Source organism: Anolis sagrei, chromosome 1, assembly GCF_037176765.1.
Source record: "Anolis sagrei isolate rAnoSag1 chromosome 1, rAnoSag1.mat, whole genome shotgun sequence".
NCBI classification, from domain to species: domain Eukaryota; kingdom Metazoa; phylum Chordata; class Lepidosauria; order Squamata; family Dactyloidae; genus Anolis; species Anolis sagrei.
The window spans coordinates 45,619,310-45,632,328 of NC_090021.1; the positions used below are offsets into that span (position 1 = coordinate 45,619,310).

A 13,019-nucleotide genomic window follows, 5' to 3' on the forward strand; every position below is an offset into this window, starting at 1 on the left:
TACACTTGACTAGCAATAAGAGGCTATTGTCTTACCTTAGTTTCCTAAAAAGGAAATGAAACCACAAAATGTACAGTCAAACATGACTGTCATACCACTGAAGATATCCCTTGTCTGGTATGCTGCCTCCAGCAGTACTTAAATACCAAAGCAAATAGAACAAAAAGCATGAAATACTTGGGCCAGTTTTGAATGGAAATTTCACAAATGATTTGTGTTGAGGGAATGTCCTCTTAGTCTCATTGACTAGTACATTTACACCCTAAAGCATAACATCCCGATACTGGATTGTTTAGGTCTTTCAGGCATAGCTACATAACTTGTGGTGACTGTAGACCAATTTGGAAACTTACTAGATATGACTGAAAGCCTACATATTTAAAGAATCACACTTAAGGTAGAATGACAATATACAAATATTTTACTTGCAATCAGGTGTTGAAAATGCTACTACATCTTAAATTAATTAGCATTCTATTCCAAGTCATTCTCAGACACACAGCGTTGGGATGCATGCAGACAGAATCATGAAGTAAGTTGTTAAATTGAGAGAGTGCTGCCAGATTGAAACTTGGAGATACTTTCTGTACAGTTCTGTAGAAGAGGGTATTCCAGCAGGTATTGCTTGTCACACAACCAGGTAAGTAGCAATATTTATGGATTCTCTCTTTTCTACACAACCACTGAAAGTACAGCAGTCATTTCCAGTTTTTATTCTGGATGGAAATGAATTTGATGGCTGTTGAAGAGGCGACAGCATGATTAGAAGAATGTTGACCCAAAATGCTAGTTCTTGGAGAAAAATAGGAAACAATTTAAGGGATGGAGGAACCCAGCCCATACAAAGTATGAGGACACAGAGGAATGAAACTAGAGATGGTAGAAAGTTCAAGGACAGATGGGCTTTTGTAGGACAGTAGGAAGGATAAAAGTCAAAAAGAAGAAGGAGCCACATAGGTCACTGAATCCAGCTTCCCATTCAATGCAAGGTCTCCAGCTAAAGATTCTTCAACTGTACAGCCTCTTTGGGAAGATAGGGAAGAAGATGACTATCACCTCTCAGGGCAGTTGAAATTCAGCTGAAATCTACTCTCCTGTAATTTCAAACCATTAGACCTGGTCCTATCCTTTGGGAACCAGAGAACACGTCTGCCCCTTCCTCTCTGTGACCTTCCTTGAGGTATTTAAAGAGTGCGGTCTTTTATGAACAATCCATCACAGTTCAAAGATAGTCGAAAAAGTTCATATTATTCAATACCACTTAGATGCCAGTGTTGTTCAATGGATGTATTCAGTGATGAAGTGTCACAAATGAAGCCTCCGATTTGTAACATGAAATCAAAGTATTGGGATGAGATAACAATGTAATGGGCAACACACCTTAATCTTCATATCTACAGTCAACTATAAATAACAGCTTGTGAACAAGATACATTTCTGTCTTCCAGGAAGAAGCTTAAGACGTGGCTGTGGGGCCAAGCATTCAACCAGTAAATAGTGCAATAAGGATAACGGACTAATGGAATTGACAATTGGACAGGCCTTGGACTACAGTCTAGATCACATTATTTTAATTGATATTTCAATAATTAATGCTTAACTGTATGGTTTTAATTGTATTTGTTTATTTTTATATTTTTATGTGTAGGCATCCAAGTGCTGCCTGCTGTAAAGCTGCTCTGAGTCCCCTTTTAGGGTAAGAAGGGCAGGATACAAATATGTGAAATATTTTTTTTTTACAATAGTGATTTTAAAATCCATAAAATCTATAGTCTTATGAATGATTATTAGCTGTTAAGAAAAGCAAAATCAAAATTAAGTAATGAAATAATTTAACATACAATCCTGTTTGACAGCCCATTCACAATTACTTTTCTAAACTAAGCCACTGTTGTACCCAACTTTTAGCAAAAATATCCCCTTGTGAACTATATTGATAGGGAATTTTGATGATCAAATAATTGATTGGCTACTTGTTGCCAATTGTGTATACACTATTCATAATTAACAGATGCTCTCTCTCTCTCTCTCTCTCTCTATATATATATATATATATATACATACATACACACACACACACCGCAGTCTGAGGCTAAATGTTTTTCCAAAACATATTCAAGGGTCTTTCTGTTACCCACAAGTAGGTTATGGATTCTGAATACATAATAAAGTCTGTCTCATGAGTTTATAGCACAAACCTGTCATTTCACTATCATTTATAAGGAGATACATACCAAGTTGAACTTTTGATATCATATTTTTCTCCAATGGCACTGATTTGATTTATAATCCTACAATTGTACTTCAATAAATGGCACTGATTTGATTTATAATCCTATAATTGTACTTCAATAAACCCTTGTAATTCCACCTTTCTGCATTTCTGCTGTTCTGTATTTATTTTTAATTTTTATTTTGGCAGAATTTTGCACCTTCAGCTTTGAAGAAAAGGCAAATATAACAGTAAAATATAAAATAAATGGTATCGAACAGCTTGGGAACAGCGATGATGAGTGAGATTAGGAGAATGAACTCCCTGACATCAATTTACTAGTGGTATGCTGGCACAGAAGTGGCAGGGACTCTCACAACAAGGTAAGTGATTGGAACACTGTGGTATTGTGAGTTATAGCGATGGATGGTTTAATCACATGGAGGAGGCAGATTAGAAGAAGGATGTGAACAGAGTCATGCAGCAGTTCCATTCACAGCATTCTCATTTTTTTGCTGCTGAGGGAAGAAAGAAAACACTCAATAGTACTAGGAACAATGGAAGAAGCAACTGAGAGGAACAGAAATGATATCCACGTTTCATATGTTCTTGAGAACAATTGTGTTCTAAGTGCAGTAGAGAACGTTTAGTCTACCAGTTGGAAGGCACTGAACATTCATTCCATTTCCCCCTTTCTCAGTAAATATTTATGGCAAGATGGAAGTGGTAGGAAAATGAGGATAGGGGCTGCAAATGAAAGATGGTTACAAAGATCTTTTGTGAAATACCGTGTTTCCAGCAGCACAATAAAAGCCTCATCTAGAAGTACCATAAGCTTGACTTTACTATTTTTTCCATAGCTACTTCAGATCATTCGATGTAAGTCCCCGAATTTAAAAACTGTTATATAAAAAGTTGGCATGCCAGAATATACAATGCATCTTTGGGAAATCATCACTCTTTCATGTAAGAAGAACTGTTTGACAAAGCTCTAAATTATTTCCCTGGGAATTTTTCCCCTCTTGGCTTAAATGTGTTTATTCATTTGCTTCTTGCTAGCTCATGCTTGCATTTATTGACCATTAATAATAAGTGAACACAACAGTTTATCTGATTCCTTTATGAACTGTAGATGTTTTAAAATTTTGACTCCATATAATATCAACAGAACAGGGGGAAAGGAATATGGCAAGAAGCCCAGGAAAAGGCAAATTGAGTCGGATTGGGAATTGGATGCAAAGACAATAAGTCTTCAAGCCAGTCTTCATTAAGTAGTTTTATATCCGTTGGAGAAAGAATTACAGCATAATATATGCCACATGGAGACTTATGGATGTTAGCAAGAATATTATATAAAGTCTCATAAATCTATGGCGTGACCACATTCAGATTACCTCATGTAGTTCTGGTCCTCTATCTAAATATGGATATTGAAGAATTAGAGAAAGTAAAGGACAATTCAGTTTTTTGAGGTTGTAGTATTTCATTATAATGAAATGCATTTCTAATGAATTAAAATGTGCTGTCTGTGATAGAAGTTGGGGATCATCCATGAAACTTATTAGCAGCAAATAAATGAATCATTTCTTTAGGCAATGGAAAAATTACAGAATTCATTGTAAAAAGGTATCACAATAACAACTAACATTACAGATAACTTCCTTAAAAATCATATAGATCCATCTGTTTGTAGCTGTTGTGGTTTCCATATATTTAGATTAGCCACCCAAGATTTAATATTCTCTTGCAGGAGAATGTTCCATATCTCTTGATGAATACCAATAAGTCTGGAATAGCAAAGAACCAATTAAATGCACTCTACTTAGAAAATACCCCAATGTATCATAATAAAAGTATATGTCTTTTCTACAGTCTGCATGCATATGCAGTGCACACTAGCTATAGTATTGAGGCTCTTTGGGCTAAAGTTTTTTAACTCCGAACATAAGCCAACATCCCGAGCCTACTATTCTTTCTCTTTCTCCTTCCCCAAACTTCTCTTCACCCATCCCAATGCATTTTCCTCCTCTTCACCTTGGTACTCCTTGACATGCGTCTTTGGTCTCAGGAACTCACCCAGTTCTCATTCCTTTTCTTTTCTCTTCTGCTCCATTCTTTTATCTTCTCTGATCTTTCCCTGGTGTTGTTCAGTCTTTGTGCCATTTATTTCTTTGCCCTGTCCTGATCAAATATCTTCTGCCAAGAACTGCCATAGTCTAGTGTCCCACACGCAGCCAGCCAGATCTGTATGTTGGGCAAAAAGTATTTCATTGTAGAAATGATTTTAATTCATAGTTATATGCTAGTGTTTAGTTATGATTTTCTTTTTCTATATGTATGTTGGCACTGAATTTTTGCCATTAGTATGTTGTATAAAATCCTGAATAAAATCCCATATTATCTGCTCTGAACTGGGATATATGGCAGTGTGGACTCAGATAACCCAGTTCAAAGCAGATATTGTGAGTTATTCTGCCCTGATATTCTTGATTAAATGGCTGCGTGGAAGGGCCCTAACTGGTGCCTTCTAGACATTCTAGCACTGGTTGGATGGGCTCTAACTGGATGGGCATTGTAAGCCAAACTGGATGAAAAGATTTGTACTGCAGTTCTTTAGACTTGTGGTTGACCCTATGTGTTCCTCGAGGCTTTGGGACTTCAACTCCCAGAAGCCCCAGCCAGCTAAGCCGACTGCTAGGAATTCTGGGAGTTGGAGTCCAACATACCTATAGGAGCAGAGACTGGGATGAAATGATAAAGCAAGCACTCCTATTTTATACATTTCTGCTCAAAGTCACCCTGCATATAAGAGTGACTATTAAAGGCGTGCAGAATTCAAGTGGAAGAAACCCTGCAGACTGAGTGAGGAACTTGGGACAAGTGAAAAAGAAAACTCCATAATTAAAACAAAGGGAGGGGGGGGAGGTCTCTTCGATACGCATGCGCAGTGCTTTACAAGTTTCCCCAAAGCCGGTCTCTATGGCGCAAGGCACGCCGGGTAGCGTCCCTTGGTTACTGTTGTCAGGAGGGCCCTCGCGCCCCCTTGCCGCTCTCCTCCGCAAAGGAGAAAGTTCCCTGGAGGGAGAAGAAATGGTGAAGCAAACCATCCAGATCTTTGCGCGGGTCAAACCGCTGGGCAGGAGGCAGCCGCCTGGGGTAAGTGGGCGCGCCAAAGGGCAGGAAAGTTAGCCAAGAGTTGGGGGGCAGGGGGGCGGAGAGCGAAATTCCAGGCCAAAAAGGGGAGTTTTTGTGGGGAGGGGCCTGGAAGGGGCGGAAGGAAGGAAGGAGGCCTGCTCAGTTGAGGCAGCAGGTGTGCAATGCAGCCCTTCAAGTGGGAAACAGACGGCTGCTTCGGGCCCTTCCACACAGCCCTATATCCCAGAACATCAAGGCAGGAAATCCCATAATATCTGCTTTGAACTGGGTTATCTGAGTCCACACTGCCATATAACCCAGTTCAAAGCAGAAAATGTGAGACTTCATTCTTTTTCTTAGGCGATCCCTCGTTTTGCGAGGATGATTGTCTTCCAATATTCTTGTGGGTCCGTATGTGGCTGTGGAGCCCTATTCTTGCTCTGCATCTTCTTCCGCAGTGAGGGCATTGGTTTCCAGGTGGAAGGCGGTCTCGGCCGGGGTTGGCTTGACGCGCCTTCCTCTTGGCACGTTTCTCTTTTTGGCCCTCCACTCATGCCTCCTCAAATTCTGCAGCACTGCTGGTCACAGCTGACCTCCAGCTGGAGCGGTCAAGGGCCAGGACTTCCCACTTCTCAGTGTCTATGCCACAGTTTTTAAGGTTGGCTTTGAGCCCATCTTTAAATCTCTTTTCCTGTCCACCAACATTAAGTTTTCCGTTCTTGAGTTCGGAGTAGAACGGAACAGATGTTGTTGTAACCTTGGTTTTAACTTTCAGTCTGCTGAGGTTGAATAGCTTGCCATCTGTCCAATAGATGATTTCCACTCCGGTGGGAAGCTTCCCATCAACAAGGTAAAGTATCATAGCGATGAAGAGACTTCATACAGCTGTGTGGAAGGGATCTTTGAAAACAACTCTTAGATAAGCTTTTTCTAGTGGGAAGAAGACATGCCGCATTATCACAGGGTGTCTGCGCCCTACACCACTGGAGAAATTACACTGCTTAGCCGGTATTGCACCACCTGACATCCACCGGGAAGTAGCAGCCAATAGTGAAAGGACCAAGGCAGAGACATCTCCAGCTCATCCCCTGTTTGGGTATCAGCCAGCACGTCAAGGACTTAAATCTAGACATAGTTTTCTAAGATCTACAGAGACACTCGCTGGAACACCTCAGCAAGCGAGAGTCCAAAAGTGGCAGGCTCAAACCCAGAACCTCAACCAGTGACTGATACCAGATGAGAGACTCCCCCCTGGGCACACAGAGGACTGGGCGACTTGGAAGGCGCTGAACAGACTGCGCTCTGGCACCACAAGATGCAGAGCCAACCTTCAGAAATGGGGCTACAAAGTGGAATCTTCGACATGCGAGTGTGGAGAGGAGCAAACCACTGACCACCTGCTGCAATGCAACCTGGGCCCTGCCACAGGCACAATGGAGGACCTTCTTGCAGCAACACCAGAAGCACTTCAAGTGGCCAGATACTGGTAAAAAGATATTTAATCAACTACCAAACCCACAAATTTTGTATTTTGTCTGTTTGTTTGCTTTGTTCTGTTAGAAATGTAATATAATTTGACTGGTCGTCCTGACATGACAAATAAATAAGTGGGAAGAGGAGAACTACAACTCTCAGCATCCCTCAACAGCAGCCACTGCTCCTGGTGGCTGGGGATTCTGGGAGTTGCAGTCTAAGCAAGTAACATTGTTACCTTTATTTATTATAATACTCACTTTGATACCTGGCGATGCCCAGGTTAGGGATTCTGAAGGAACATATCCAACCCTCTTCACCAGGGCCGTAGCGGGGTGTGTGTGTGTGTGGGGGGGGGGGGTGTTATTTATTTATCATGTCAATAGCAACCAGACAATTGTATTACATTTTAACAAATTTTTAACAAACAGACAAAACAGAGTTTGCAAGCTTGGAAGTTGATTAAATGTCCTTTGACCAGTAGCTGCCCACTCGGAGTGCCTCTGGTGTTGCTGCAAGAAGGTCCTCCATTGTGCATTGTGTGTGGGGGTGTTGCACCAGGACTGTGGCGCAGCTGGCTGGGAGTCAGCTGCATTAAGATCACTACTGACCAAAAGGTCATGAATTCAAAGCCAGCCTGGGTCGGCGTGAGCATCCGACCAGTTTGTGTAGCTTGCTGTCGACCTTTGCAGCCCAAAAGACAGTTGTATCTGTCAAGAAGGAAATTTAGGTACCACATATGTGCAGAGGCTAATTTAACTAATTTACGACACCATAAAAATCTCTAGAAAGCATGCAAAGAATGAGGAAGTACTTCATCAGTGTCACAAATGGACGGTGAAGCGATAGCTTACCTGGTGGCCAGAATACCCTCATAAAAAAAATGGAATGTTAAGTAGCCTCTGTGTGTATGTCTATATATGTTGTGTGTCTATGGCATTGAATGTTTGCCATGTATATGAACATTGTAATCTGACCTGAGTCCCCTGCAGGATGAAAAGGGCGGGATATAAATACTGTAAATAAATAAATAAATAAATAAATAAAAGTTTAACCCCACCCTGAAATGTGTCAGGTTAAAAAAGGGCAAAAGTATGATAGCTGGGACCCAATGCTGGTTACGCAACGCGGGTCAGAATTAGAGAAGCGAAGATGTGCGCAAGACAGCATTAAGTTTATAGCACGCTTCATCCACATGTAATTAAGTTTGAGTGATAGTGAAAGATGGTAAAATAATGGCAGTTAGCAATAGTTAAGTTTATAGCACACACCAGCGTCTCTCACTCGCTGCGCATGTGTAAATCTGACCCGCGTTGCGCAACCAGCATTGAGTCCCAGCTATCATACTTTTGACTAAAAAAGAAACCTGGTTTACTCATAACTCATAACTTCTACTGTTAGGCCCAGCTTCTGCCAATCTAGCAGTTCAAAAATATGTAAAGGTGAGTAGATCAGTAAGTACCGCTTCTGCAGGAAGGTAACGGCACTCCATGCAGTCATGCCGGTCACATGACCTTGGAGATGTCTACGGAAAACGCTGGCTCTTTGGCTTGGAAATGGAGATGAGCACCACCCCCCAGAGTCACACACGACTAGACTTAATGTCAGGGGAATCCTTTACCTTTACCTGTAAAATACATGTATTAAAATACATCTTACAAAGATTAGAATAGAATGTAAATTTTACATTTGTGGGCCAGAACAAGTTAGACAAATGCCAATGCAAAGGACACACAGAATCATCCTGGATCCCTTGGGATCCAGGATGATTCAATCAATATTAAAGCAGTCCATATGTATTTTAATATTCATAATTTTAAAATCACCTGAATAAGTCTGCCAGAAAAGATTGGTCTTTGAACAGGCAAAAGCCTCTAGAACAGTGGTTCTCAACCTGTGGGTCCCCGGGTGCCCAGTAATCCCAACCAGTTTACCAGCTGTGAGGATTTCTGGGAGTTGAAGGCCAAAACATCTGGTGACTCACAGGTTGAGAACCACTACTCTAGAAGGTCAGCCAAAGCAACTGCCTGGATAGTTGAAAGTTCACCACTTACCTTGCTTTCTTCTCTTAGGTCTCATCGACACTGTCATATAATGTATGTAGTTTCAGAATGCATTTTAACATCACTGAATTGGAATATGTGCGTCTACACTGCCATATAATGCAGAACAATGCATTAAAACTGCATTGTGAAACTATATGTAAGTGTAGATGAGGCCTACATGAGAATATTCTCAAGTTCTCAGTCCCAGGGTGCATTTACATTGTAGAGTGAATGCACTTTGACACCATTGTAGTTGCCATAACTCAGTGCTGTGGAGTTGTTGTTTTACACCTTCTTTATTAGCCTTCTTTGTCAAAGAGGATTGGTGCCTCATCAAACTACCGTTCCCAGGATTGCATGGCTCAACATGGCAGTTATAGTTATGTCAAACTGCTTTTATTGTACTGGTGGACAGGACATTGTTACAGTAATACTATGTATTTGCTTGGATTGGATTTCCACAGTTGCAGCTGACACTTGACAATGCTCTAGAAAGTCATAACTCCTGCGTTTTGCTATATTGTCACTGGTATTAACATTCTATAGCAATTAACTTAGATGACTGTTGTTCCAGACCAATACCTGACCTGTATTTGATGCTGGATTGCATGAATCCATAAAGGATATACTTTTTAAAAATCCTTATTTAGGAGTATAATTTTGTGGATCATTCATGTTAATTGAGTTCCGAAGGACTGACTTCCCTGAGGGGTTTAAATGTTTCAGCGAATAGCTGAAGTAAATTCCAAACTTCATTTGTTACACTATAAATTAAAGGTGAAGATGCTTGTGTTATCTTGTCAAGATTTTTCTCACTTTAGTATATTTCTGCATTACTTGAATAGTGCAAGTAAAATTGGATCTTGACATAATTTTTATTACAAGAATTATTTGTAAATGTTTTCACATTAGTAAAATCATCTTATTGAAACATGTTGTAGCCCTCACATATTAGGACATATGGATAATTTTTCATGTATTAAAAAAACATAGGTAAATGGTAAGAATTTAATTATTTCATTTATCATTTAATGGACCACTTTTGTTTTATAGATATATTCAGTGGATGAAGATGAGACATCAACATTCAGTTTGGAGATTATTGTACCACATGATTTGGCAGATGGTTTTGTCAATAATAAACGAGAAAGCTACAAGTTCAAGTAAGTAGGGGTGTTGCTTTTTGGTATGCCATTTGTTTTAGAAATTTTATGATGAAACATTTGATAAGGCAAATCTCATAGATCACTACATCTTGAAATGCTTCCTTTGAGTTCTCTGCTGAAAAGAAGATCTATTAATGGAATATTCAATGATGAGAGTTGGAGAATCCATTAAAGCTCCCCAGTTTCCCAAAAGTGCGATTTTAATTTTCAGTGCTGCTTCTAGTTACAACACACATATTTTACCACAAGAAAATAAGGAAAAATGTAAGCTGGCTATGACAGTGGTGTGCCATGTACACTGATAATTAAATACAGTTTGAATCTAGCCAGACATCGAGCTCCCACAAAAGTGCATGAAAGAAAACCCTTATCTGCGCTCTGTGGTTTGTGCAATTAGTATCCAGCCCCAAACTGGTTCCAGAATTTCTTATACACAGTGAAAACACTTTATCTTAATACTGGTTTGAAACTGCATGAAATGGTCATTATAGATTGGGTCGGTGAATGTTTAGTTTGGAGGGGAAAAAACCGAGAAGTGGGATGGTAACCATCTTTATGTGGAAGGATGCCATATAGAAGATGAAACAAGCTTGTTTTCTGATGTTCCATAAACTAGAACACAGGAAGAACTTATTTGCTGTAAGAACTTTTAAAACAAACTACTATATTTCATTACATAATAGTCACCATCGGATAATAGTTGCATCCCCCTTGTCGAGGCCCCAGCTTAGGTAATTTATAATTCTTCGCTGCCTGCGCACCTGCTCCTTGGTTGGGTAGCCCTGTAACTTCGAGGGGCAGGCATGTGGGCAGGCGGTGTGAGAGCTATAGAGCTTCCTTTGGCTGGCGATAGCCAAGGGAAGCCCTGCAGCTCTCACTGGCAGATGTGCAGGTGAGGGAAGGCTCACTCACCCCTATGCCTGCTGTAAAGAAATATGAGGCTTCCCTTGGTTGGCAGGCACACAGGCGAGTGAGCCTTCCCCCATCTGCATGCAAACAGGTAAGAGCTACAGGGCCTCCTTCAGGTAGGGCAGCCAAGGGAAGCTTTGTAGCTCTCATGAGAGGCCTCGCTTAGAAGGAATGTGACTTATGCTGTGAAATATAGTATGTCAAAGCATGGTGGAATATTCTCTTTATGAATATTCTCTGTAATTGCTGTACCCATGATTATTGTGGAATAAAAAAGGGGCTTCCTCCCAAACAATTGTGCATGGAATTACTCCAAGCCAACTTTATCCATCCACTGTCAGAATGAATACCACTGGTTAAATGGATTTGTCCTCCTCCAAATCTGCTTTAGATGAAGGGCGATCATATAGGAAAGATTATGAAGTGTAGGAATGTAGCTGGATGAGAATAATACATTCCATGGGGGAAGTCTGCTTACATAGTTTGAATATTGCACTTTGTTAATTATTTTTCACCTTAGATTAAGCTGTAATGTTAGTATTGCTTCATTTTTTAATTTATTAATAACTTTCTGGGTAAATGCTGTTGAAGAATTAATGTAGACTCTGCTCTTTGGCACACTGCAATAAATTGTGTTGTAAACCAGAACTTTTAAGAATGTTTCCAGGGCATTTGAATTGTAGCCAAATTTGGAGGATCAGAATAAATTTAATAGAGAAAACAAAGAGTTTGTCCTGTGTAGAAGTGTTCTATGGAGTAATGTACTCCTAAAAGGGATTTTTTTTAAAGCAAAGGCTTCTGTAATCTGTTTGAAATATAGCCTTTGTAAGTGTAACATTGTTTTAAATTACTAAATTATCAGCTAGATGATGGAAATAAGGCACATTTTGAGAAATATTTAATCCTCTACTAAACTAACTTCAATATAACTTTTTGTTCTAAAGACTTAAAAAAAAAAACCCTGAAAACAATCTGTACTGTTTATGTGTTCTAATTGATTCTGGGTTTGCTTATACAAGTTCCTGTGTGTGTGGCTATTTGGAAACACTTATCCCCATGACAGTAGTAAAAATATAGTTTGCTTTTTTAAGCAGTATCATTTAATCAGAGGATTTTATTGTACAGATTTTGTCAAAGCAGTAGTGTTTTACCATCTTTTGTGAATTCAACAGCACAACAACATAGTGGTGAAGACTACAGGGAGAACATTGTGCTAGGTTATGTAAGTCAAGTGATGTAAACATTGACTTAGTTACAAACATCAAAAAGGAAAAAAGGGATCAAGTATTTTAAGATGTTATTTGACTGTTGTTTACAATTTCAGATTTCAGAAAGTTTTTGATCAGGAGTCAAAACAAGATGAAATTTTTGAAGCCATTGCTAAGCCAGTTGCGGAATGGTAAGTTTGATCTTGTTCAGTGATCTGTTTAGGCATTAATCAGAACGGTTTCTGACACAATCTATTGCTGTTTTTAACAGTAGATGATACATTCAGTAAATGATTTATTTTGTTCCAAAAAGATTTTTCTAGTCCGTGCAAGCACAGGACCTGAGCCCATAATGACAAGATGGCCACCTCCTGATCAGACTGTTAGTGCACTAAACATTAGTGCTGGATGAGATAAAATGCAGAAGTGGATTTGACTAGTTTTGCCCAAGTCATTTCATATGACCTTTTAAAATATGTGTTGGTATATACTTTTTCTTTGTATTGACAATTACCAGGCCTGTAGCCGGGGGGGGGGGGGGGGGTTTGAACCGAAAATTTTCAGGTTAAGAGTCCCTCCACAACCGCAAGCACCATTCAAGCAAATATTGACAATTTATCCACACTGTCATTACTTGCAGCAATAGCCCATGTAGTGAAGCAACCAAGTTTGGGGGGGGGGGAGTGTTGAATGCTCTCATTGAGGAGGCCAGACTTGGTGGAGGTGGTGTGCTCTTTGCTTCAGCGTGAGCTAGGAGGCAGGTTTCAACCCCCCTGAAATTTTCAACTCCTCCTGAATTTTTTTTCTGGCTACGGCCCTGTTACACTTCAATCAAAAAAACAGCACTGTTTGTTGTTGTTCATTCATTCAG

At 39.9% G+C, this 13,019-nt stretch overlaps 1 protein-coding gene across 4 annotated transcripts in view; it reads left to right on the top strand.

Annotated features, from left to right (window-relative positions):
* Positions 1–5,202: 5,202 nt before the first annotated feature.
* The window catches only part of KIF6 (kinesin family member 6), a 160,330-nt gene continuing 152,513 nt past the window's right edge, over positions 5,203–13,019 (top strand). For 2 of the 4 annotated variants that reach the window (XM_060754090.2, XM_060754092.2), the window contains exons 1-3: positions 5,203–5,368; positions 9,919–10,028; positions 12,265–12,339. In XM_060754090.2, coding sequence (XP_060610073.2) covers positions 5,303–5,368; positions 9,919–10,028; positions 12,265–12,339 — 251 coding nt within the window. In that variant the 5' untranslated portion in view covers positions 5,203–5,302. Of the gene's footprint in view, positions 5,369–6,151; positions 6,198–9,918; positions 10,029–12,264; positions 12,340–13,019 lie in introns of those variants that run through there. The other 2 variants (XM_060754089.2, XM_067464207.1) reach the window with 2 other exon arrangements.